Source organism: Camellia sinensis, chromosome 1 (genome assembly GCF_055761805.1).
Source record: "Camellia sinensis isolate YWXY chromosome 1, ASM5576180v1, whole genome shotgun sequence".
In the NCBI taxonomy this organism is placed as follows: Eukaryota; Viridiplantae; Streptophyta; class Magnoliopsida; order Ericales; family Theaceae; genus Camellia; species Camellia sinensis.
In genome coordinates, this window is record NC_138961.1 from 197738250 (window position 1) to 197765905 (window position 27656).

Here is a 27656-nt window from a genome sequence, read left to right on the forward strand (position 1 = left end):
GAGAGAAACAAAGAAAGAGAGAGCAAGATCTAGGAAAAAATAAGGAAGAAATGAAGAAAAGAAGGAAAATCATCTCATATGTATATATATATATATATATATAAAAAGAGAGCAAAGAAAGAAACAAAGAAAGAGAGAAGAAAAAAAGAGAGGAAGAAATGGAGAAAAGAAGGAAAATCATCTCATATGTATATATATAAAAAGATAGCAAAGAAAGAGAAACTAAGAAAGATAGAGAAAGATCTAGAAAAAAGAAGGAAGAAATAGAGAAAAGAAGGAAAATTATCTCATATGTATATATGTATATATATATATATATATATAAAGAGAGCAAAATCATCAAACAAAGGTCCTCCTCTCATATGCATATATGTATATATATAATCTTCTTTGATTTCAATGAAGATCCAGCAAACTTACTTCTTCCATGCGCCACCACCGCCACCGGTGTTGTCGCCGTCGCCGTCGACTTCTCATTTTCTTCAATTGAAGATGAAACCCAGTAACAAGATAAAGAGGGTGAGGAAGTGATGAAACCCAGTAAAAGCTCTTTTTATTTTTTGGTGTTCATGAATTATGATTGTAGTTTAGGTTTTGAAATAAAATTGAATTGCTCATTTGGGGTTTGGGTTTTGATCTAAATTTTATGATTTCTTTATTTGATGAATATAAAGATAAAAGCATCACAAGAGAGGATAATGAAGGTAAAGAAAATCAAAATCAAAACCATTAACGGAGATATGTGATGATTTTGAAATCAAAATAAAAATCATTTTATTTTTATTTTTTAATACCAGCCCTAGAACAAAATCAAAATCATTACATTTCCAGATTTGATGATGAAGAAAATAATATGAGGGTATTCTTTGGAAATTGATGATGAAGATAAAGGCATTTTGGTCTTTTCATTGTGAGGGAACATCATCAGTTCATGCCCACTTGCACCACGCTCGCATGCACTGCACAGCCGATTAGAATACACAGAAAAACTAACGGTGAACGTTACTTGATCAACCACAGGGGATTATGTGGTGATATTCGAAAGTCAATGGGGTAATCCACACATGGATTAAACCATAGAAGGTAAAGTAAGGTTTGCTCTAATTATTATTCATATCCTAGTACAGGACTTAGCTTTCTTCAAGTACGGGGAAGAAATAATTCTTCTCGTATAATCCTGTTGACCAAGTCCATGCTCCTCCGTACGACGTCGCTTTGTCACCTGAAAACACAAACGTGAGCTAGCCGGCGGGTGTGTGCCGGAAACCTCTCCGATGCCTAAGTCAGAAAACTTGACAAATAGACAAAGCTCTATGTTCTCAGAAAAATTGTGTTCTGTTACCTCCTCCAAGGTGATGTTTGTGAGCTTTTATAAGTTTCCAGTGGCACAATCCTAGTAGGACTTTTATTCCTCTATGCAGAGTCCTCCTAGGATTCATACTTCTAAGGATAATGCTTATCCTTTTACACCCTCCCCCACTGCTTAAACCAAGTGGGATGGTTTTTACTTTGGCCGAACTACTATATGACCGAAATAAGCTTGGCTATGCAGAGCCACTGAGTAAACCGAACTCATCCTTAGTTCGGTTCTTGTTTTTTCCCTTTCTTATCTCAGCTTTCCATGTAGAACCCATGGTACGGTCTTAGACCGAACCAACGACTTTCGGCCGGTCTAGCCCCAATACCGGTATAACTCCAAGTTGCCTTCGGACCGAAGTATCTTTTACAGTCACTGTGCCGAAGTAACTTTGTCTCTCTTAGGCCGGAGTAGCCTTGCCTCTCCTGGGCCGGAGTAACATTGCGGCCTTTCCTGGGCCGGAGTAACATTGCGGCCTTTCCACCAAGTCTTTGGCACTTTGGGCCACAAAGCCCATCTCATAGCTCGGCCCAATTTTTACCAAAAATTACCCTCTCAATTGCCCCTTAATTCTATCTGCACAGCATGATTGAGATTACCAGTCCAATCGAGCTGAAGTTATTAAGCCTTTCCAGCCGAGCTAAAAACCCTTTAGCCTCTCCAGCCGAGCTAATTTTACTTCGGGCTTCACTTTGTCCGGTCAAAACGTCTCTTCAATCACGACTGTAACGCTTCGCTTTCCGTATACACGTGGCACGCTCCTATTCGTAGAAGGCAGCTGTCAACGCCGTCTTCGTGTTTCACAATTTTTGAACAGTTCCCGCTTCTTTCCCCTCTCTCCTTTTTCACAAAATAACTCCTCCTGTTTTGGATCATTCACTCATTCTATTCATCTTCTCTCTTCGTGCCTCTGCTTTTCCAACTACCAAGCTTGTTTTTATTTGCCGTTGCTGTTTTCGTCTCCAGTCCTCTTTTCCTTCAATCTTGGTAAGCAAACTCATTCTGTTTCCTTTCATGTTTTTTGCTTTCATATTTGTTTTATGCATTTGGTTTACTGTACTTTTGCAGAACATGCTCTTCCATTTCTGCTTTGCTTCTGTATTTTTATGAAAAAACCAGTAGAACTTCATGTGTGTATGAACTATTATGTAGAAAATTAGTCTTAGATCCAAAATCACATAGCAACCGAACTAGGAAACTGTTTGTCCAATATTGGTAGATCACTTTAGACAATAACCGAACTAGAACTTGTAGAAGTCTTAACAAATCACCCACTCCTGATTCACTGTAGCCGAAATAAAATTACCGAACAAAGTTTGAACAAACCAGGCTAGGAACCGCGATTTTCAACCGAGCTAAGCCTTTGGGGCTAAGCCAGCTTTCTTAGTTTCTAAACCAAACACAGAAAGCTGCCCCTAGTGGCTTAACCGAAGCAAAAAACCCACTGTTCAAACCGAGATAACAAATCCTTAAAGGAAAACCGATCTTGCGCACAATAGGTTCAAACCGAACTATCGAGTATTGTGGAGAACCGAAACAGAACCAGCCCACACAGCCGAAATAGGGCTCATTTACCTTGCTTTTAATTTGTAGCACAGTCCAATGATCTGTGCTTAACCCCTCTGTTTTCTACTTTGCAGACTTAGGTTACCCAGGCACTCCTGCGTACACTCAACCGAGCTACTGGGCACAATTTTTGCACCGATATAACTTATTTGTAAATTTTACAAATGGGTAAGTATAGGTACTTGGTAGAGACCCCTGGTGGTATGGCCGAATTCTGAAGGGATTATGGTATTCCAGACGATGTACACCTTACCCTAGCCAAGAAGGAAACCATTCCGTGGAATAACCAAGGCTTCGTCCCCTTTACTATTTTATCCATTATAGAAACCGGACTAAGGTTCCCGGTCCAGCCTTTAATTTGTGAATTTCTTAGGCAAACCAGACTGTGCCCAACCCAGCTATCCACCAATACATACCGGATAATAATGGGTATTGCCGAGCTAAACCGCCAAACAGGCCTGAACCTCGGTTTAGTCGAAATCTTCCACCAGTACTCCATAGGTTCCAAAGATGATGGCTGGGTTTATTACCTTAGGATACGCCGACGTAGAGAAAAGATAATAAAAGATACACCGGATAAGGATGTTAATGACGATGACTTCTTCTGGGTATCGGGCAATTTTGAGGATCACCAAGCCCAAATCCCAGGCCGAAGTATTAACTGGAAGAAAGGAGAACCTGGTAAAGTTACTTCGGTTTTAGGCATGTTTTTCTTTTACTTCGGTTTCAGGCGTCATGACCGATCCAACAGTTATATATTTTTTTGCAGACTCAGCTCATCTTGCATCCCATTATAGCTACCCAAATCTGAACATACTTCGAGCCGCACTACGGATTAAGGAAAGAAGTTGGACTAAACTTCTAAACTTTGAGCCGACCTACAGATATAGCGATCGTCGAAAAGCCCGAGTGACTGATTTCCTTCTTGAAGAAGTACCTGAACCGGACCCAACCTTGCCCGAAATACGACTTGTCCCATTAACCGCTGAAGAAGAGATGGCAAAGAAAAGCAGAGTTAGGGCCCTTCTAACCACCACAACCAGGGCCGAAGTACCACCAACTATTGAAACGCAGCCCGCCGTTGTGGCCCTCCCTTCTCAACGGCCTTCTTCATCTCGCTCTTCCAAACGCACCCGATCTACATCGACCGAACAGCAACTTGTTGATGAGGTTGAATCCATCCCCCAAAGTCCTCAACCTATCCTCCAACCGGAGCAAACCGACCGAGCTGAATCTTCCAATTGGGCTCCGAAACTAACCTTCAACGACCGAGATATCAAAGATTATGATTCGGTTGTGGCTGAAAAAGATCATCAATTGGCCTTTAACCTGGCCAAAAGTGTGTGCCTCCCCAAGGACATGGAGCACCACCTAAAGCAATTAAACACCGAAATGAAGTCAATCCGGTCTACATCGAAGTCCATGATTTTGGTAAGTAGCTCTGTCCGTTTCTTCTGTCTAAATTTTCAAACTTTTACTTCGGCTTAAGGAAAGTCTTCGTTCTGTCAGGCCTTACAAAAAAATAACATTACGTACAAGAAGGTCCAAGAGCTTAGAAAAACCACAAGGCAGGCAATGGCGGAAGCCGAGGCAAAGGTGGCCGAGCTAGAAGAAGCTGAAAAGAAACTGGCCGAGATGCAAGCAGAGAATGGCCGACTTGCCGATCTGGTTAATTCGGCTGAAGCGGAGAAGCAGAAAGCCGCCATCGCTATGAAAGACAAGTATCTGCGGGAGTTGGTGAAGTTTGAGAAGAGAAAAGACACCGAAATAACTCAACTAAAAAAGAGCGCGGAGGAAGCTGAAAATGAGGGGTACAAGCAGGGTTACAAGAAGGCAGAAGATGCCTATGTCAAATAGTGCGACGCTGCCAAGGAGCTGTTCTTCAAGTGCGGCTGGAGGGCGGCTGTTGAGAAGCTCGATCATGATCAACAGACCGAGGTCTTCGACCCTCCAACTTACTTTATACCGAAGTCCCTTGCGGAGTATGCGGATGCCTTGCAACAAGAGTTTCTGGAAGACTCAGATTCTGATGACTCCTCTGCTCCTGAAGACATTCCGGTTGTTAGTGCAGACCCATCACTTCGGTTGGAGCCCATGGTAGAGGACCCACCTATTGATCAACCAAGTGATACCGTGGTTCCAGCCGAAACCATCCTGGCCACCGAGAGTGAACTTCCGCTTGAAACCGGTCTCCAAGTTAATGGTGATGCGGCTTTTGACGCCGAAATTGAAGAGCTTTTTTCCTAATTTTTTCTCCTTTTTTGTTACCTTTTCTTTGTAACCGGGCTATGTTCCTCTTGTACTTGCTTTTCAATGAATGAAAATTTTGTTGAACTCTTGTTCCGGTTCTGATATGTATGCCTGTACTATGCTTACAAGCCAACCACTCCTTAGCCGATATATTTACTTCGGCTGAGGAGTACAAAGTGTTTAATCCAGTCAATCCAATTTCAGCCATACCCTTACTTTGGTTGAAGAGTAACAAAAGTTGGTTTATTCCAGCCAACCACTCTTCAGCCTTGCACTTACTTCGGCTGAAGAGTAACAAGAGTTGGTTTATTCCAGCCAACCACTCTTTAGCCTTGCACTTACTTCGGCTGAAGAGTAACAGGTTGGTTTATTCCAGCCAACCACTCTTCAGCCTTGCACTTACTTCGGCTGAAGAGTAACAAGAGTTGGTTTATTCCAGCCAACCACTCTTCAGCCTTGCACTTACTTCGGCTGAAGAGTAACAAGAGTTGGTTTATTCCAGCCAACCACTCTTTAGCCTTGCACTTACTTCGGCTGAAGAGTAACAGGTTGGTTTATTCCAGCCAACCACTCTTCAGCCTTGCACTTACTTCGGCTGAAGAGTAACAAGAGTTGGTTTATTCCAGCCAACCACTCTTCAGCCTTGCACTTACTTCGGCTGAAGAGTAATAAGTGTTGGTTTATTCCAGCCAACCATTCTTCAGCCATACCCTTACTTCGGCTGAAGAGCAACAGGAGTTGGTTTATTCCAGCCAACCATTCTTCAGCCATACCCTTAGGTTGGCTGAAAAGAAACAAGTGTTGGTTTATTCCAGCCAACCACTCTTCAGCCATACCCTTACTTCGACTGAAGAGTAACAAGTGTTGGTTTATTCCGGCCAACCATTCTTTAGCCATGCCCTTACTTCGGCTGAAGAGTAACAAGTGTTGGTTTATTCAGCCAACCATTCTTCAGCCATACCCTTACTTCGGCTGAAAAGAAACAAGTGTTGGTTTATTCCAGCCAACCACTCTTCAGCCATACCCTTACTTCGGCTGAAGAGTAACAAGAGTTGGTTTATTCCAGCCAACCTCTAAGTTAGTTTTTCCAGCTAACTTAGAACAATGTTTGGTTATTCCGACCAAAACGTCATGCAGCCTGGATCCTTATCCTGGGCTTAGGAAGGGTGTTGGTTTAATCCAGCCAACCTCTAAGTTAGTTTTTTCCGCTAACTTAGAACAATGTTTGGTTATTCCGACCAAACGTCCTGCAGCCTGGATCCTTATCCTGGGCTTAGGAAGGGTGTTGGTTTCATCCAGCCAACTTAGAATAGAATGCTAGCAATATACCTAATCTTTACTTTTACAAAGAACAACTTGTGCTGAAAAGAATTGTTTGTTTTATTGAAGAAAGAAAAAATTACATATGTTTGAAAAAGCTAAAAGTAAAATAACTTGAGATTGGCCGTATTCCATGGCCTAGGGATTGCCTTGCCATCCTTGTCTTCTAGGTGGTATGCCCCTTTGCCTGCTAACCCAACCACCTTGTAAGGACCTTCCCAGTTTGGCCCTAACTTTCCATCTCCTGGGATCAAAGTGTTTCCCATTACTTTGCGCAGTACCCAATCGCCGATCTTGAATTGTCTTGGATGCACCTTTTTGTTGTATTTTCTGATTAGCTCTCGTTGATATGCGGCGATGTGAACTAGTGCTCTTTCTCTTCTTTCTTCTGTGAGGTCGAGTTCTAAAGCTATGACTTCTCCATTTAAGTCTGGATCAAAATTTTCGCTTCGAATTGTGGGGAGGCCAACTTCTAGTGGGATTACTGCTTCCATTCCGTAAGCTAAGGAGAATGGTGTTTCTCCTGTCGATCGCCGAGGTGTGGTGCGGTATGCCCATAAAACATAAGGAAGTTCGTCTGCCCACTTGCCTTTTGCCTTCTCTAGTCTTTTCTTTAGTCCATCCAAGACGACTTTATTTGTTGCTTCTGCTTGGCCATTTGCTTGAGGATATACTGGTGTAGAATTGTAGAACTCTATTTTGTACTCTTCACAAAAGCTTCTGAAGATTCTGCCGTCGAACTGAGTACCATTGTCTGAGATCAGTGCTTTTGGTATGCCAAACCGAGTGATAATATTTTGCCAAATGAATTTCTTCACATCTTTTTCTTTGATTGATGCCAATGCTTCCGCTTCCACCCATTTGGTGAAGTAGTCTGTTGCTGCGATAAAGAATTTCCTGCCGCTGGATGCTATTGGAAGTGGTCCTACTATGTCTAAGCCCCATATTGCGAAAGGCCATGGGCTGGTCAATGGTAGGAGTTCTCTGGCTGGTTGATGTATTTGATGTGCGAATTTCTGGCATTTTTCACACTTCTTTACGTATTTCTCTGAGTCTGCTTGCATGTATGGCCACCAATAACCTTGCGAAATGGCCCTGTAGGCTAGTGACCTTCCTCCTTGATGGCTTCCACACACCCCTTCGTGTATTTCGAACAAGAATGCTTCTACTTTGCTGGGATGAACGCACTTGAGGTAAGGCCCAGAGAATGACTTCTTGTATAATGCCAAAGATGGAGATAGCCAAAATCGCTGTGACTTTGCCCTTATTCTGTTGGCTTCTTTTTTTTCTTCTGGTACGATGCCGTCTTTTAGGAACAGGATGATGGGATCCATCCATGAGGGGCCTAATTCTGTTCAACATACTTCTTCTGCTTCGGGGTCTTCTATGCTTGGTCTTGGTAAGAAGTCGATGAGTAATGGATGAGGGTTTGATGTATCTGCCATTGAGGCAAGGCCTGCTAGTTCGTCCGCTCGGCTGTTTTCCTCCCTGCCAATTTGTTCTATCCTTACTACATCAAACTTCTTGATCTCTATTCTGACTAATTCTTGGTACTTGGCCATTCTATCATCCTTTGCTTCGTAGTCGCCAGAGATTTGATTTGCTACCAGTAGGGAGTCACTGTACACCATTAGTTCGGTGGCCTTCATGTAGTAAGCTGACTTGAGTCCTGCGAGAAGCGCCTCATACTCTGCTTCATTGTTGGATGCTGGGAAGCCAAGGTTGATTGCTTGCTCTACAACCAGGCCATCTGGGGAGATGAGGACTATGCCAAGCCCTGCACCATGCCGGTTGGATGCTCCATCCACAAAGAGCTTCCACATCTCTCCAACGAATAGCTTCCAGCAAGTGGAGGGGTCAGATGATGTTGTGTGGTCAAGGATGGTGTTTTCTTCAAGGTCCATGTTGGCTGTCTGCCCTACGTCCTCTGATTGAACTGTTGGTGAGCCTTTGTTTGTCTCTTCCTTGTTGTCCTTATTATGGTCTGCCTTGGTGCTTGATTGACTACCCTCTACTAGGGGTTGCGCTATTCCGGCGTCAACTTCTGTCCCTAGTTCGGTTGTGTCAGTTAGGTCGACTGGGCAGATATGATGACTTCCAGGAGTAAACTCTGCGACGAAGTCTGCCAAAGATTGGGCTTTTATTGCTGTCTTGGGTTGGAACTTGATGTCGAATTGTCCCAACTCTACTGCCCACTTTAAGATTCGCCCAGAAAAGTTCGCCCTTTCAAACAAAGCTTTTAGTGGAAAAGCTATGAGGACGACTATGGTGTGGGCATGAAAGTAGTGTGCCAATTTTCTGGATGCCATCATTAATGCTAATGCTAGTTTCTCTAAGGGCAAGTACCTTGTTTCGGCTCCCAACAATGTCTTGCTGACATAAAAGATGGGTAAGTGTTGTATTCCTTCTGCACGAACCAACACTGCGCTAACTGCGTACTGAGAGACGGCCAGGTACAAAAAGAGTTCTTCACCAGGTACTGGAGTAACAAGTAGTGGTGGGGAAGACATGTACTCCTTCAAGCTTTCCAGAGCTTGGTCGCATTCTTCATCCCACTCAAACTTGGCTTTTAAAGCTTGGAAGAATGGTTGTAGTCTGTCTGATGACCTGCTTATGAACCGGTTGAGCGCAGCCGCCATACCAGTGAGATGCTGCACTTCTTTGACTGATTTTGGTCTCTCCAGTTCCTGGATTGCTTTAATCTGAGATGGGTCTGCTTCTATACCCCGGTTGGTCACAAAGAAGCCCAAGAATTTGCCAGATCCAACTCCGAATGCGCATTTGGACGCATTGAGGCGCAACTTGTGTTTCTTCAGGATCTGGAACATCTCGCCTATGTCTTTAAGATGGTCATTCTCATCCTTGCTTTTGACCACCATGTCGTCGATGTAAGCCTCCATTGTTCTGCCTAACAATGGTTCGAACATCTTGGTGACCATCCGTTGGAATGTCGCCCCTGCGTTCTTTAGGCCAAAGGGCATGACCTTGTAGCAATATAATCCCCTTGGTGTTGTGAAGGATGTGACCTCCTGGTCTGGCTCATGCATGGCGATCTGGTGGTAGCCTCTATATGCATCCAGAAAGCTAAGTCGGTTATGCCCTGCCGTTAGGTCCACCAGTTGATCTATCCTTGGTAGAGGAAAGCTATCTTTTGGGCAGGCCTTGTTGACCGTTTTGTAGTCGACGCAGACACGCCATTTACCATTCTTTTTTGGCACTACGACTGTGTTGGAGATCCATCTTGGGTAGTGTACTTCTCTTATTGCTCCTGCCTCCAGCAGGTTGCCTACCTCTTCTGCCACTATTTCGGCGTGGTGGAGTGCCGATTTGCGTGTGCGTTGAATGACTGGTCTAGCGGATGGGTGGACATTGAGTTGGTGACTGATGAAGTTTGGATCAATACCTGGCATGTCGTAGGGCGTCCAGGCAAACACTTCGATGTTAGAGGTCAAGAATTCCAAGACCTCTAATCTCTCAGTGCTGGACAACGATGAGCCAAGCAAGAAGAACTTATCCGGGTTCTTCTTATCTATTTTTACCTCCACCAAGTCCTCCACCGCTTTCTGATCAGCCTCTTTACCGACGTCCGCGAATAGTTCATTACTTTCTGGTTCTTCCACCGAATGAACATATCCTTTGGCAGCGCAGCTGCCATTTACCGTGGCGAAACATTGCTTCGACATGATCTGATCTCCATAAACTTCTTCAATTATACCAGTGTCGTTTGGGAACCTCATCACTTGGTGGTAGGATGAGGCCACCGATCGCATGGCATGCAGCCATGTTCTGCCCAGGATGATGTTGTAAGTGGAGGGGACTTTTAATACCCAGAACTCCACTTGTTTTGTCACGCTTCCTGCTCTGACTGGAAATATTATCTTGCCGACAGGCCACTCTGGCATAGAGTTAAATCCAATTAGGGGAGAAACTGCAGGCGCCAAGTCTTTGTCTTGCAGCTTTAACTGTTTGAATGTTTCGTAGTACATGATCTCACATAAACTACCCTGGTTAATCAGAATCCGCTTGACGTCAAAATCTTTGACTCGGAGAGTGACAACCAGAGCATCATTGTGAGGACAGTATATTCGATCCAGGTCTTTATCCGAAAAAGACATGACGTTTGTTGCCTCTGTCTTCCCTTTCTTGGTGGCAGGTTGGGCACCTAGCACTTCTCTAAAGTGCTCAGCCTTTTTGATTGATCCTTTGAGCTCGCATACGCGCTCAGGTTCAAAAACTCCATGTATGACATTGATAATACCTTGAGGCGGTGCGTCGATTAGCATTCCGTTGGGATGGTTATTATGATCTTGGAGGGCTGGTTGCGTCCCTCCTTCAATATATTTGTCCAAGTGGCCTGCTGCCATCAACTCTTCCAAGTGTTGTCTTAACGGTGTGCAATTCTCAGTTCGGTGTCCCTTTTCTTTGTGGAAGGTGCACCGTGATCTGTCGTCATAGTCTTTCTGAGCTTCCCCTAGCTTGGCTGGCCACTTGACAAAAGGCTCATCTCTTATTTCGCTCAGAATCCGATATATTGGTTTTTTGAACACCGTTGTTATGGCAGTGCGGATTCTCAACCATCTTTTGTTCGGGTCTTCTCCGTTATCTCGTCTGCCACGCCCATTTTTATTCTGCCGATCTACTGCATTGACCTTTGCTGAGGTCTTCTTTTCTGGTACTGCGGTTGCACTAGATTTTGCTTTGGCACGTGCGCCATCCTCTTCTACCCTGATGTGCTGATGCACTCTTTCCATCAGGGCCTCCATGGTGAGGGGTGGCGTCATGGTTATCGAATCCCTTAGACTGTTCCCTATTGGAAGGCCTCTTTTATACTGCGCAATGGCAAGATTGGTGGGGCAGTCCCCAATCTGATTGAATGTTTCCCAGTAGCGACTGTTGTAGGATCTAAGGGTCTCTTTATCCCCCATGTCGATGGAGAGTAACTGGTCTATCTCCACCGGCGTTTTAGTGTTTGTTCGAAACCTTGTTACAAATGCTTCTGCCAGTTGAGCCCAGGAGGCTATGCTGCCCTCTGGGAGCTTTTCAAACCAAGTCAAGCCTAGGTCGCCAAGACTTGATGGGAAGAGTATGCACATTAAGGCCTCGTTTCGTCTGTATACAGCCATGACTTGGCGGAAGTGGCTCAAGTGTGAGTACGGGTCCGTCTTCCCTTCATATGTAGTGAATTTCGGCTGAAGGAAGCCTGATGGTAGGGGAGCGTTCTCGATTGCTGGAACAAACGGCGAAGTCTGTAGTCTTGCTAAGGCTTTGTCCGTTGGTTCGTAGGCAGGGCGCGATATTGGCATTCCAACCTCGACGCTTCCATGCGTCCGAGGAGCCAACCGCTGTAAGGCAGAAACTCGGTGTGGATCCCTTGCCCTGGTATCCTCCTTGCATCGTGCTTTTTCTTCGAGCACGGTTCGTAAGTCGGATGACTTGGGCAGCTCTGTCTGTCTAGATCTGATTTGGTGTGAGTGCGAAGGCCAATACGTGCTTCCTTCAGTGTATGATCTTTCGGATCTCGTCCTCTCAGACCTGGAGTGACGAGTTCTGGAAGATAAGGAATGAGTGTCGCCTGTCCTGAGGCTTCTGCTCTCTCCTTGGGAGGGTGTAGTATTCCTACTACGATTCCCTGAGTGGCGAGGGGGCGTCTTGTGCTTGCGCCCCTCTCCTGCCGCCACATCTTTAGTCTTCATCTGGCGTTTCAAAGCCTCCATGTCCGCCGCCATCTTCCGAATTAGTTCATCTTGCTCCTTTACGCGATCTTCCAGGGCTTGAGGATCAATCCTCCTCCTTTGCCTGTCAGGACTTTGAGAGTGACGAGGGCTGTTATTCCGCCTTCCCCTGCCACTCCTCCTGGAGTTATGTTGTTGGGGCTCCAGATCTGCCATAGGAGGGACAGAGGGTAATCCTTCTCGCCTTGCGCCCCCGTCTGGAGTTAGCCCGTCGACGGCGGACTGCGGTAGTTCTTCAATGTGTGCCATTGATTGAAAAAATGAGAAGCTTAGTCAAGAGGTTTTTGTTCTTGTCTGTTTGTTCCCACAGACGGCGCCAATTGTACGGGAAAGAAATAATTCTCTTCGTATAATCCTGTTGACCAAGTCCACGCTCCTCCGTACGACGTCGCTTTGTCACTTGAAAACACAAATGTGAGCTAGCCGGCGGGTGTGTGCCGGAAACCTCTCCGATGCCTAAGTCAGAAAACTTGACAAATAGACAAAACTCTATGTTCTCAGAAAAATTGTGTTCTGTTACCTCCTCCAAGGTGATGTTTGTGAGCTTTTATAAGTTTCCAGTGGCACAATCCTAGTAGGACTTTTATTCCTCCATACAGAGTCCTCCTAGGATTCATACTCCTAAGGATAATGCTTATCCTTTTACACCCTCCCCCACTGCTTAAACCAAGTGGGATGGTTTTTACTTTGGCCGAACTACTATATGACCGAAATAAGCTTGGCTATGCAGAGCCACTGAGTAAACCGAACTCATCCTTAGTTCGGTTCTTGTTTTTTCCCTTTCTTATCTCAGCTTTCCATGTAGAACCCATGGTACGGTCTTAGACCGAACCAACGACTTTCGGCCGGTCTAGCCCCAATACCGGTATAACTCCAAGTTGCCTTCGGACCGAAGTATCTTTTACAGTCACTGTGCCGAAGTAACTTTGTCTCTCTTAGGCCGGAGTAGCCTTGCCTCTCCTGGGCCGGAGTAACATTGCGGCCTTTCCTGGGCCGGAGTAACATTGCGACCTTTCCTGGGCCGGAGTAACATTGCGGCCTTTCCACCATGTCTTTGGTACTTTGGGCCACAAAGCCCATCTCATAGCTCGGCCCATTTTTTACCAAAAATTACCCTCTCAGAAGGTAAAGTAAGGTTTGCTCTAATTATTATTCATATCCTAGTACAGGACTTGGCTTTCTTCAAGTATATTAATTGGCTAACTGGTCTAGTTAAGAGTGTCGTGGCCAATCTCAGTAATCTGAACAATTAATTTCGTGTAAGGCTAGCTAAATAAATTGTTTAGATATTAATAATTACATGATTAAATTATATTTGCCTTAAAGAATAAGAAATGTATTTTTTTTTTTTTTTTTTTTTTTTTTGTAGATAGGATGGACTAATGTTTTTTTGAAATCATAGATGTCATTGGACAAATATATTGCTAATGTAATCAAATTAATTTTTAAGGAATGATTTAAAAAGATTAGAGTTCAAATCTCATGTTTGAAAAGAAGCCTAACCAACATCCTCACTTGCAGGGGTGTCTTTGAAACAAAATCTTCAAAAGAGGGTAAAAAACGAAAATATAAAATTTAAGGAATGAGAAGTTTAAATTAGTGTAGAATTTAGGGGCAGGTGAGCGAATATGAAGTCTTGAATGGAAAAAACTCGAAACGAAGAGAAGAGGAGGAGCCGAGACGTTGGGGGTGAGAGAAGAAGCAGTGAAGCTGTTCCCATAAATAATCTTGTCAATGGCTTACGGAGACACCGACCAGGATTCTACAGAGAGTTAAGCGCTTCTCTCTCAGAGGTAATTTGATTGTTTCTTGATTCATTCCAAACACCAATGCTCTTGTTGATCATAATGATCTATGCAAGTTTAGGGTTTTTTATTCTGTTATAAGGTTTCATAATCATTGTTCATGTTTGGCTCTCAGAACGTTTCATGAATTTTTAGGGCTTCGATCACAAATATATTTTTACTGTGGAATTTTTATTTATTTATTTATTTGTTGAATGTTAATATTTATTTTTATCTAAACCCTCCAAGCAATCTTGGGCTAGTTTCTAACATTTTGTTGATGAAACATAACTTTTGAAATCACCCTTGCTCTGGGGTACAAAATGCACTTGTGTCTTGTGTTGATAATCAATCATTATGTGTGACAAGAGAACTGATAAAAGGAGGCACTTTAAAACCCGGAATGGCTAGTTTTGTGGTGGGTATAAAGAATGAGTATGGGATTTTTCTACTTTTAAAGGAGGTTGTCGGAATTTTAGAACTAGGGTTGGTAGAGATGCCGACCAGTAAGTATTTCAGGACTTTAGGTGTTGAATTATGGCCAAAAGTAGTTTTTTTTTTTTTTTTGGGTATAGGGTTGTGATAAGTAGAGTTTTGGGGATCTAATGAGGCTCCTTTGGGCTGTGAATTGTTAACATTTATGAAATAGCAAACTACAATTTTAATGGAAGAGGAAGGGGGGGGGGGGGGGGGGGTGGGGGAGAGAGAGAGAGAGAAAAAGAGTAGAGTTAAAGAATCCCAAATAAAATTGATAATTTTCCCTTTTAATATGCTGCAACTCTTCTCATGAACTATTGAATTCTTACTTACTCTCATGTCAACACAAACAGCCAGATATAGTTAGAATAATCTGCTTGGTGATTACAGTAATGTTTTAAGCAAGTTTTTCTTTAGACCTCTGAGGGAGGTTAGATTGGAACTTTGTTTTCTTTTTAATATCCACAAGTCTGCTCACTATTTACATTTTTAAGTCAGGGGCCATTATAATGATTTTGGAATTTTGGTGACGCTGCTCATTCTTCATTAGTCAGTTTTTATGTCCTTTCAAATTCTTTCTTGTTTGATGGTTATTATGGGTTTTGCATTTCTTTCCTTATCAATTTTTGTGGTGAACACACAGATGGCTAGCCGGTCTACCCGGTCGAGGAGGCCACCACCCAGGCAACAGCCAGAACAACAGTCAAGGGCCAAGTGGACAGCACCCCTGACTAAGATACTAGTGGACTTGATGGTTGACCAGATTCACAAGGGGAATAGACAAAACCATTCTTTTGGCAAGAAAGCATGGAAGTGTACAAGTGATGACTTCCACAAGAAAACTGGTCTTAAATGGGATAAAGAGCAGCTGAAGAACCGATACGCTGTATTAAGGAGACAGTATAGTATTGTAAAGTTGCTTCTTGATCAAAGTGATTTCAAATGGGATGAAACCACAGGCACCATCATGGCTGAGGATGAAGTCTGGGACAAGTTCATTAAGGTATGTTCCTGTCCTCTGTTCTCGTCAACACTTACAAACAAAGTCTACACCTGCCTGAATTAGGAGTAAAGTAAATATTGAGTGTAACAGTAACACCATCCTATGTGGTGTCACCGGCCAAAAAAATACTGCAAATAGGATTAAGTGGACATCTCATCTCCCGCTAACCCAACCAGGTAGTGCTCTCAACCACATATTAAGATTGCTCATTGGTTGGTAATATAGTCACGTGGTATCATTGTTACACCTAATGTTTATTACTGAATTAGAGGAACCTCATTAGCCTACGATATGGCAGCAGACTTTTTTGGATGCTGTAAGGATAACTTTCTTTGTCAAGGAATCTATAGGGATTCTTTAGTACTACAAGGGAATTATTATTTAGAACAATTTATTCCATTGTATGTGGGCAAGTGAAAGGGAATTTGCCTATATATATAGGCAGGTTGGATTGGTTTGTTGGCGGGATGACAAATTGTAACCTGTAGGGCAACTGACCCACCACCAATTTTTACCATCTACCCCTCCCAACTCAACTTGCTCACCTTTTGAAAATGCATGGATTGGTATGGGTCAATTTAGGTTGGCTTCAGTTGGTGGTTTATTTGCACACCCCTAGGTAGGAGGAGATTATATGCTTTATTAAGTATCCATCACGAACTCGCTGTGGTTTGTATTAATCAGGAACATCCTGACGCTGAGACTGTGAAAACTGCTGGCTGCCCAATCTACAGACAGCTGTGCACATTATTCTCTGAACCAGGTACAAATGGGGAATACAATGGGTCAGCTGAACAAGAGATCCCTTGTCCAAAACCCTTGACCATGTTCCAGGAGGAGCCCTCGTCAGAGGATGCGGCTGACATGGAAGATGAGAATGATAAATTTCAATCTATGACCCCTTCAGGTAGTACTGTCGGTCGCAAGAGAGGGCGTAAGGGGGTTGATGATGCTATTGCAAACGCCATACTGGAGATGGCGTCGGCTTCAAAGCTGAGGGCAGCTGCTATACAGCAAGTTAATGACAGATTTTCAATAACAGATTGTGTGAAAGTATTGGATGAAATGCAAGGTGTTGATGAACGAGTTTATTTTGCTGCTCTGGATCTTTTCAACAATCCTAAAGCAAGGGAAACATTTTTGTCGCTCAAAGTCGACAAGCGATTGACTTGGTTGTGTAGCAAGTGTTCTTCTCTCTCTAGTTCATAGGTTGACAAAGGAAGTAAATCCAAAGTGTTTAGTGATTATGTCTATTTTATGTGAATGGCAACGGGGAACAGTGGAACAAACTTGTATATTTTCTAGCCTAGATTGTCAATGATATGTTTTGCTCCATATTACCTTTCTACTCTCCTCTTAAAAAGATACAGTTGTGGACAAGTTCTTGCCATGAATATAAAATTGTACATTTCGATCTCTCAATTATAATATTGTAGGACTTTCATCTACGGAAGAGTATAGTTTGGTAGCTGAAAGGTTTATACGATTTTATAATTGAGGAGATAAGTATGAAGACAGCCAATGGTCCTGATTCCAATGGTTTTGAATCCTTAAAACACATTTTAAGAAATTTAAAAAGATTATAAATGGAAGTGAGTGCAATAAAAAATGTATAATCTTTCTTAACATGTGTTACACGCTAACAAAATCTTGATAATATTAATAGCAAACTGCATAAAAATAGACACTAAACCTCCAAAACTCATTCCCATAAAATTTCACTGAACAAGAAAACATTCAAAACACTCTCACAAAGGCAACAAGAAGGCAAAAAGTATAAACCCATACCCAAAAGGGAAAAAAAAAACACTCCTATTTCCTTAGGCCTATCTAGCATTTGCAACTACCACTGTACCAGACTAGATCAATTGAACCACCACCAACCAGTGCTGCTTCAAGATTTTCTGGGTTCAAACAGCTCATACCAAATGGTGTATCCACACACATCTCTGTACACACATCCCAACTGTCCATACGGGTATTTTCAAAATTTAGCTGCCCAATCTCTCAAGGGAGTAGTAACCTCTTCACATCATGGACCTGTTCATCAGTACTTTTGGCCTGATTGTATACAGACTCAAATGCATGTATACACACATTAGCAAAACCCGTCACTGCCTCAAACACATGCGGCAATCCCATCTGCAAATTGTTCATTGTCATCGCCCTTGTCACGCTCACCGCCTTTTCATGCTTCGCCTTCTCTTCCTCTGCCTTGGCCCTCAAAGTCTCCACCTTTGCTCTCTTCACTGCAACTGGATCCTTGTTTCTAGACCCATCGGCCATTGAGAACGGACCGTGTTTGCACTCAAGCGATCTAAGCTCACTCACTTTCTTCTCGAGCTCTTTAAACGCCAATTCTGACCTCTTCTTCTGCTTCTGCTCTCCTGCTTGTTGAATGACGATGGCATGGATTACAGTTAAGAAGCTGTTAATCCCTTCGGAAGCCACTTTGTCGGGAACACGATCCACCGCAAGATGCCATTCTTCGCACAGAGAGTAAATTGAGGAATCTTGGTGAGTCTTGGCAAGCGGGTTGGTGCCAAACTGGAAGAGGCTAAGGCGGAGCCAACCTGTGAGAGATTGGATGTAGTCACGTTGAGACTTCATGAGGTTGCAGAAGGCGAGGTGCCATTGATGGACTTCGAGCTCAAGTTGCAGAGTCGATTGCCGATGAATTTCAGACGTTGGGTCAGTTGATGGAATGGTGTTGAGGTACTTGAGCTGCTTAACTATGTGTGTCTGGACCTGGTGGCACTCGTATAGGCTTCTCCACATCCCCATCAATCTGTAAAACCAGAAAATTAGAAACAAAATTTTCATTTCCATTATTCATGTTTTCATAAACAAAAAACAATGAAAAGTTCAGAACACGCATCAGTTTTATTTTTATGCGAAGATAGATTTCAAAAATCAATAGTTTGAAAGTGTTTTCTAAAACCGACAACATTTTTTAGAAACAGTTTGCCAAACTAGTTTTCTGTATCACATTCTGATTTTTATGCTTTAAAAACATAAAACAACAAATACACCAATCATGCAAATTTCATAATCATTTTTTTGTCAATATGGAGGACATAATTCTGATTCAACAGTGGAATTAGAATTAGCTAATGAGTAATTCATTAGTTAGTATAACAGCAAGTCCTGAGTAGTTTTATGTCAACAAACTATTCACTTCAGCAAAAGGGAAACGACAAAAAAAGAAAAGAGTATAAGATACAACACTTGTATTCCACTTTCATAATGATAACTCATTTCACTTTGCCTAGATTTCTATTCACTTTGTTGGTAAATAAATAAATATATATACACTCTAACATAGGCTGTGTTTTAATTTTGGATTTGTGAAAAAACTTGTGAATGTAAAAAAAGGAAATCAAAATGAAATAGAAGCTGTGTTTTCAAAAAAATGAAAACCGAAATCGAAAACACAGCCAAACACACTCCCTCGTTAATCTTTTTACAAATCTAAGATCCAAACACAAAAAAAAGTTCCTAGTTGTAAGGAGAGATTCCACTCGTCATTGGTTAATGTACTGCACCAACTGAAATAAAAATTCTTGCAACAAACACAAACAAAGGACATGATTTCATGACATCAAAAAGCAAAAGCAGCCCAGCACAATTTTCTGCAGTGTACTACTGTTGTCATATCTTCTGCCCCAAAATATTAGAGTTGACCAAAAGAGTCTTCCAATCAAATATTTGGGGTGGCCCTCAAGAGCAAAAAAGGTCCAAAAAAAAGATCCACACCAATAAAAATATTCTGAGTAGTTTTTTTGGGATTGAACTATGTAACTAGAGGCAGAAGTGTGGAGCAAAAAAGTGTGAAAGGATTAAAATTACCTCCAAACCAGGCACGAAATAGATCTTGAGGGGCATTTTTACTTTATTTTAATTTTTGCCTAACTAAATTTGGCCAAAATCTGTCCTATGATGGCCGTTTCTAAGTGGCATCAACTTAGATGCTTGATTCCCTACCCTATCAATTTTCAAAGAGAGACACCTAATTAATTTACTGCCCCATAATAATATTGTAAAGGCACCTAATTAATTTAATGTCCCATGATATTGTAAAGGTGTGTTTGATACTTTAGATTCTTCACACTCTAGAGACTTAAAAAAATAAAGAATAGTGATGGGGTGGTAACAGCCAATGTGAGAAGCTCATGTTCTCTGGAGCTCCAACCTATGGCCCCCCAAGGATCTCCTTTTTCATTAATTATGTGGGGGTGGCAACTAAGCCATGCGAGTCAATGAGTCACATGAATTTTCAAGGGTATGTAGGCCCACCATATTATTATTTTGTTATTTTTGGTACAATGTAGGCCAGCAATTCTATGCACCCAAAAAAGTGACCAAAATCCGAAATATGTGGACACTTTTTTCGATATTTTTTGTAGGTAAATAGCATTCTTGCATATAAGCTCATGCTCAATGTTCAAATTTTGTAAACCAGACTAAACCAAGTTTCATGTCCCGCTTCAAGCAGGGTCAACTACAAGAATCGTAATACTCAACTTTCATGGAGGAACAAAAAAAAAAAAAAAAATCAGAAGGAAATACATAGGTATAGACACTTGCACTGAATTATTGTTTAAACAGTTATGTAAACCACAGTTAAATAAAATGCTGCACACACAATTCAATTTTAGAGGGTCTGAATTCGGAAAAGAAAACAATAGAGAGAAAAGCTAGAGTGACTAAAGGACTAACCCTTTGACAAGCTCAACAAGTTGAGGATAGAGTTCTGATTCCCTCAATTTGATAATTTCAGTAGAGGTAGTCTCAATGGCCTGTGAAGCAACCATCAGTCTTGATTCCAATTTCTCTACCTCTTTCTTTGTTTTCTCCATTTTCACATATTCTGCTCTATTCAGTTCCATCTTCCTCAGCTGCTCTGTCTTCTTCTCGTGCTCCATCTTTAATGTTTGCGCATTCTTCAAAAAATAAAAAATAAAAATTATATGAATGAATCTATTGTCTTATCAATCGTTTGATACTTGGTCAGTTTTCATTTATTAAGGAAGCACTTTCTAATAACTTATGATAATAAGGAGTCCAGAGTTAGAATGACGTCATTGAGCCCATAAAGTAATAAAAATTGCATAGGAATCAAAGTGTTTAGAATATGATACTGACAAAAGCACAATTACATGTGCTCATTAATTCATGTCTCTAATTAAATATGGATGGTTTGTTTTCTACTTGCAATTTGTTCAAAAAGGTGAACTCATCAAAAGGCAAAGAGATCCCCAAATCTCTTCATACAAACATTTCCAAGACATAAGCAACTATTGCAAGTATTTTTGAGACAAAGAAAATATATGAATTTAAGGACAGAGAATCCTGTGCCATGAAAACCCAAATGGCCAAACTCAGATCACAAATGTGAAAATATTTTATATACATGAAAAAATAATAGTAATTTATAAACAGTGTGGAAATTGGGAATACCTTGACCTCCAAATATAATTTCTTCTCCCAAGCATATAGCCTCTCCACAGTAGAACAGTGACTCCCAGTAGTGCTATCACCACCACCACCTTCTCCACCCACATTCACTTCTTCACACAACTTCCCAAACCCATCCAATTTTTGACATGAACCCCATGTCCACATCAATGGACTCAAGTTCTTCCCGTACCCGTAAACCTTTGCTGCAACCAGTCACATATAAGCAAATAAGCGGTTTGGGGGGGAACAACAAAGTTACTCAAAAAATAGCTAAAAAATAAAATGTACCATTTAATTTCAAATTTAATTAGGATTCATTTGGATGTGAGTTGACTTTTTAACTTTGACTATTTTAGACATGAACTAAAAAGTCAAACAAGACGGGCTTTTTTATTTTTATAAGAAAAAAATATGATGATTATAATTTAAATGTGACATTATCTTATTAGCTTTTTAGTCTATTTTATTTTTTAAAAATTATTTTAACCAAAAATACCAACTTTTTTTCAAACGATGGCTTAGTTACACTTCAAACTCAATCACTTAGCTAGCCAAATGAGAGTGGGACCCACGTCACCAAATAGGGGTGGGGCCCACTGATATTGTGGGTAGACCATGGTGACTATGACTAATTTCTGGAAACGAAAATAAAAATCACATCAAATAACTTGAAAATTGGGTATATCTTGAATAGGAATGCTCAAGATTTATAATGCATATCTATGATGAAGAGATTCTATTAAATTTATATTCCTATAGGATGTAATGGTAATGGTAATGCTAAATAATGTACCACAAACACGAACATAAAATAATGAACAATGAAATTTATGACATTACCCAGAAAAATCAAAATAAAAATAAAAATAAAAATAAAAATAAAATAAATACATACGTATGAATCTGCACCAAGGATTCTAGAGTGAAATTTTCTTAAAATTTTCTAGAACACTCTAGAAAATTTTAGAAAAAAATAGAGGATCCTTGCTCATGAATCTGGATGTATATATGTATGATTTTTACCTGGAGACCTCTGATCAGGAAAACCATAAGTAGGGACTTCTAAAAGGGAAGAGAGTTGGGCACCAGCCTCAGCCGCTTTGAGGAAATACTCATCGAGCTCTTTGATGATCTCAACAAGATCTTTGCCTTTACTCGATACCACAATGGCTAGCTCGCTCTCCTTCGATAACCCACTCACCACCGACGGCGCCTCATTCGCAACGGTGGTGGTGGTGGTGGTGGCGTTGGTCACGGCCACCTCCGACCCCGACGTGGTGGTCGTCATCGTCGCTGCTTCCCATTCCTCCTCCGGCATAAACGGTTCCCAGAAATCCCAACCCGATGCCTGCGGGGGGGGTGGTGGCGGCGGCAGGGCGGTGGAGGGGGTCGTTGAGGTGGTCCAGGTGTAGGACAACGAGCTCATCGGGGGAGGCGGAGGCGGAGGAGGAGGAGGAGTGGGGGTTTGCGGCGGCGGCAGTGGTGAAGCGGGGAGAGGAGGGAGCTGATGGTGGTGGTGATTGGATTCGGCGGCGGCGAATTGATGAAGAGCCGAGCCGGTATTTTTGAGGGACCTCATATACATACTGTGTGAAGCAGAGAAGGCTTGTCTGGCTTTCACAAACTGTTTCATGTATCTCCTCCTAGCTTTGCATCTTGAAACCATCTCCTCTCTCTCTACTCTTGAATAACAGCAACCCATCTCTCTTCTTTTCCTTCTCTCTCTCTCTCTCTCTCTCTCTCTCTAAAAAAAAACTCTCTCTTTCCCAGATTTGCAACCAAGGCCCATCTGCTGTGCTTTTTTCTGGCTTTTGTTTTGTTTCTTTTAGATATATATCAATGGATTCAATAGCCCCAACAAAAAAGAAAAACAAAAGAAAAAAAAAAGTTCTGTGTTTTGGTTTTTGTTTTTTCCTTACTTTGACAGATGATCAACACGCATGTCCTCAGCCTCTGAAGTTTTCATCAAGAGAAAGAGGGAGATAGAGTACAGTAGTAGAAATGGTGTAAAGTCACATTCATTCATAACCAAACTTCGCTTCTTCTGTTCTGGTACTTGGAAAACTTCAAACCCCTCTACACTTTTGCCTTGCCTGAAGAAACTCCACTCTCTCTATCTCTATATATGTATATGTATCTCTTTCCTTCTCTCTCTAGAAGTGTATAGAGAGAGATATGGTGGTGTCCTGGTGGTGGGGGAAGGAGAGAGGAACAACACAGCAACACTTTGGAGAGAGGTGGAGTCAGAGACAATGGGTGTGTTGTTGGGCAGAGAGCCTACATTTTTATATTAGAAATCGGATGACCAAAATGCCCCCGAGGGTGTTTCTGTAATTTAACACGTACCATGCAAAAGCAGGAGGACAAATGTTGCAGTCTTGTTTGGTCGCAAAAAATAATATTATATATATTAATTAATGTATTAAATATTAATAGATGATATAATATAATTTTAAAAATTTTAAATATTTATAATTTATATAATATGTGAGATTAATAATAATAATATAATACATATTAATATATATATTAATTAATATATGTACTACTAGCAGTCTGAAAATAGTGGAGTGCCTTACGGAAAGCGAGCTTGAAATGGTGGGAGTTGGGGAGGGTATTTTGGTAACTCCAAGTTTCAACGGGCGTGACGGTGTTGTTAATGGTAAAATTGTTTCAAATGCGTGATGGGCCATCAATTAGTGATATTGCCAAGGAATACGTTACGCATTAGAAAGGAAGGCTAAACGGCTGGAAAATATTACTGTGTTTATTTTATGTTTTTGTAAGAAACAAAGGCATATTTTGGTAATTAAATTAAAAGTTAATTTTTAAAAAAAATTTTTGAATCATATTACTTCTTTATTTTTTAAATATTTAAAAAAAAACTAAAAAAATCAAAAAAAAAATGACATTTTATTTACTTCTCAAAACACTATTTAATAAATAAATAAACTTACCTTTTAAAATAGGCCAAAATAAATACATAGAGTGGTAAGAGTACATAATTATTTCATAGGTAAACCCCTAAGGATAACTCGGTGGTTTGAGGATAAAGAACCAGAGATCTAGGAGTATACTTCTCTCTAAGTCTCAGGTTCAAATCTCAATCCTAACTGGCTATTAGTGGGCCACTGCGTCTTTGTCTAGCCGATCAGCTCAAGATCCCGAAATTAGTCGAGGTGCGACATTCCGAAATAATGATGGCCCGGACAATTGGTTATCAAAATATATATATATATATATATATTTTTTTTTATAGGTAAAATAAAATGATGGGTCTCATATGTAGATCCCATATTATATGAGATGTATTTCATTTTGTGTAACACATTTATGTATTTAGAATTATTATTAAAATAAATAGCAGAGAGGAGAAAAAGAGGTGTGACTAATAATTTGAGTTATATATTAATAATTTAGACACAGAGATAAGATTCATTTTAAAGCCTTGTTTGGGGCGTGGTTAATATAGTTAAAAAGACAAAAAAAAAAAAAAAAAAAAAAAATCATGCTTGCTTGCTTGATTTTATTTTTCTAGAAATATATTTTTTTTAATTTTACTTTCTTATTTTCCGAGGTTTTTTGTTTTTGCTGAATTTTTTTAATATTTTAAGCAATTTGTTTACTTTTTAGACACACCTAACATAAATACACCTAAAAAGTAAAAAAATTGTAAAAAAATCTTTTAAAAATTCATTAAATACCAAAAATATAAAAAATATAAGAATTCAGTACATTTTTTGTATTTTTATGTATTTATTAATTTTTTAAAATATTTTTTCACAAATTTTTTACTTTTTAGATACATCTAAATAAGGTGCATCTAAAAAAGTAAAAAAAAAATTAAAAAATTTAAAAATATTCACTAAAAATTAAAAAAAAAACATAAAAATCAAAAAACTCATTTTTCAAAAAACTTAATTCAAAAAACTCAAATCAAATACACTGCAATTTCCAAATGAGCTTTAAGTGTGAGTGGCTATAAATAAATGTTGAATCTAAACCACACATGTGCCATTTTGGGAACATGGTAAAAAGTCACGTTTTTGGACAAAATGTCAAAAAACGTGGCTGCCAAAAACGCCAAAAAAGCCATTTGGCAAGTGCTAAAAACGCAGCCCTAAAATTACAAATTAGGGCCTATGAAAAATAAATAAAAAAATAACTCTCTTATGTTGGGTAAGGGTATTTTGGTCATTTTAATTTGATTTGACACCATAAATAAATATTAAACTAAAAAGCAAAAAGTCAGCTTTTTACCAACTTCCCAAATCACTTCCAAAAAAGCCAAAAAGCCTGGTAAAAAGCCAAAAGCCAGCTTTTTACCAACTTCCCAAAACAACCCACATTATTGTTTTTTGGGTTTGAATTATCGTTTTTGAAAATTAAAAACCTTAAACAATTTAAAAACAGAAAATGTTTAAGATTCAAAAAAATAAAATAAAATAAAATAATCACAATTGTACTCATAATGGTGTGATATGACATGTATCAACTTTTGATTTGTTAGAGTATCTCCAACGGTGCATCAATTTTTTAATTAAATTTGAATAAAAATTTCATTTGATATCAAGTGTTCTAACAAAGGATTTTGGAGCTTCATCAGAAACATTAATCGACTGAGCGGATGTCTAGCCAGTTGATCGGCCAGTGTAATTTTTTTTTTTTTTTTTTTTTTTTTTTGGCCTTGAGATGGTCGACCGAGGGGATGACCGGCCAATGCAATTTTTTCACAAATTTTTGCCTTGAGTTGGTCATGCTGAAAGACATCCGGGAGGACATCCAATGGTGAAAATCAAACGACTATGAACAGTGATATGATAAAAGTCACATGAGTTCTTAGTTTGATGAAAGAAAAGTGAAATTCTGAATTTAATACTTATTTGATGAAATCGTTGAAGCAGAAAAAATAGTCATTTTTCACCAAATTCAAATTTGATGACAAACTAAATAATTATTGGAGATGATCTTATACATCTAATAATATAAGGCACCACCCTCTTGTCACATCATTGTGAATAGATTTTTGGATTAAAAGTGTGAATTTATAGCATTACTTAGGCTTCGTTTGGGAAGTCATGGTTTGGGCTTTTTTGACTATTTTAGACACAAAAAACAAAATAGGCTATTTTAGTCATAACAAACAAAACATCACATCCAATCCATAATCATTACATTCTTCTCTCACAAAAAAACTCAAAAAAGCCAAAAAGTCAAAAAGCCCTTCCCAAACCAAGCTTTTAAGCCCAGGCTAAAATAGCTAAAAAATTCAAAAAGCCAAAAAGCCAACCCACTTCCCAAACGGAGGCTTACTCATCTTGAAGCATGTATACTCAATAATATTTCGAGAAAATTTCCTAAAATAATTTTTTTTTAAAAAATAAATTTTATTAGATTTTAAAAATATTAAAATTCATAGGAAAATGAAAACCAACATGAAATCAATTTTAATTTTATTAAGCATGAGAACTAAAACCCATAAATAAGAAGCCGTTTCATTTGGAAAAGGTTCTTAAGCCAACTTTTTACATGTCTTCTTTGCCTTTATTTAATTTTCTTTTTTTAAAATTACTTTTTAAGTTCTTCTAAAAAGACTCTAAAATTTTAAAATTTTGTCATGAAATGAAAAAAATTACCAAACACATTTTTTTTAATATATCTTCGCTATTTTCAACAAAAAAAATTAATTTTTTGTATATTTAAAATGTTTACTTTTTAGGTCCTTTTAAGCTAAAATACCCTAATTTTATTTTTATTTTGTAAATATCAAATTATAAGAATTTTACTAAAGATAAAAAAAAAATTTAACTTGGCTAATTTTCTTTTTTTTAAAAAAAACTTTATATTTAGTGAGCTTTTTTAAATTTAAGTTAATTTTTTAAATTTTGAAAATCTCAATCTATTTTTCATGTTTATCTTTCCCATTCTAACTGGTTATTAGCGTGAAATTTGGTAAGTAATATCTGTTTTTATTAAACATCAAATTGGAAAGTGATATTGACAAGACGAGAATTACTAGTTTGCCCATACTTGGTCTATGGGAAAGAAAGAGACTAAAGCGGTGCCGTTTTATCTAATGGTGGTCTTGTTATCTTTTTTTTTGAACTCCAGTGGCCATGTTATCTGTTGTAGTCTTTATGTACCCATAAAACAACCAATAATACTATAGGTATTAATTGATATATTAATTAGTGTATTAATAAATAACATAATATGATTTTAGAGATTTTTAATACTTGTAATTTATATGATAAGTATGATTAATAATAATATTATAATATTTATTAATACACTAATTAATATATTAATTGATATAGGTAATATTACAGTAAAAACAACTGAGTTGGCAAGATTTGGATCTGGGGATTCGGAATTTAATTTTTTTCTCCTAATTGCATTCCTTTCTTAGGAATCTGTGACAATGGAATGCTATTTAATTAAAAAAAAAACGACTACTAGATCGCAGAGCATTTCAGGATAACTCTGCAGTATAAATCACCTTCCACCATCTTAAAAAAAAAAAAAAAAAAATCACCTCATATTCTGCTCAATATTAATACATAAAATATCTGATAAGAAAATGTAGGGCTGGTATTTTTTTTTTTGAAAAATTATAAATCAGTTAAATAATAATAAAATAATCTCATTTTTTTTTATGATGGTGTAATACGTACAAATCTTTTCTGTGCATTTAAAAGATTCTCATG

The 27656-nt window shown here is 39.5% G+C and overlaps 2 protein-coding genes across 2 annotated transcripts; one reads left to right on the plus strand and one right to left on the minus strand.

Annotated features, from left to right (window-relative positions):
* Window positions 1-13746: 13746 nt before the first annotated feature.
* Window positions 13747-16837, plus strand: LOC114301730 (L10-interacting MYB domain-containing protein). Its single transcript, XM_028246689.2, has 3 exons — window positions 13747-14018; window positions 15130-15489; window positions 16174-16837. The coding sequence occupies exons 1-3, from the start codon at window positions 13866-13868 to the stop codon at window positions 16696-16698; spliced, it is 1038 nt and encodes a 345-aa protein (XP_028102490.2). The 5' UTR covers window positions 13747-13865; the 3' UTR covers window positions 16699-16837.
* Window positions 16838-17082: 245 nt separating this feature from the next.
* LOC114301729 (pyridoxal-phosphate-dependent serine hydroxymethyltransferase, putative (DUF632)) lies at window positions 17083-23207 on the minus strand. The gene is made up of 4 exons (XM_028246687.2): window positions 21973-23207; window positions 20950-21152; window positions 20209-20432; window positions 17083-18277 (listed from the first exon to the last, which is right to left on the minus strand). The coding sequence occupies exons 1-4, from the start codon at window positions 22649-22651 to the stop codon at window positions 17497-17499; spliced, it is 1887 nt and encodes a 628-aa protein (XP_028102488.2). The 5' UTR covers window positions 22652-23207; the 3' UTR covers window positions 17083-17496.
* Window positions 23208-27656: the final 4449 nt, after the last annotated feature.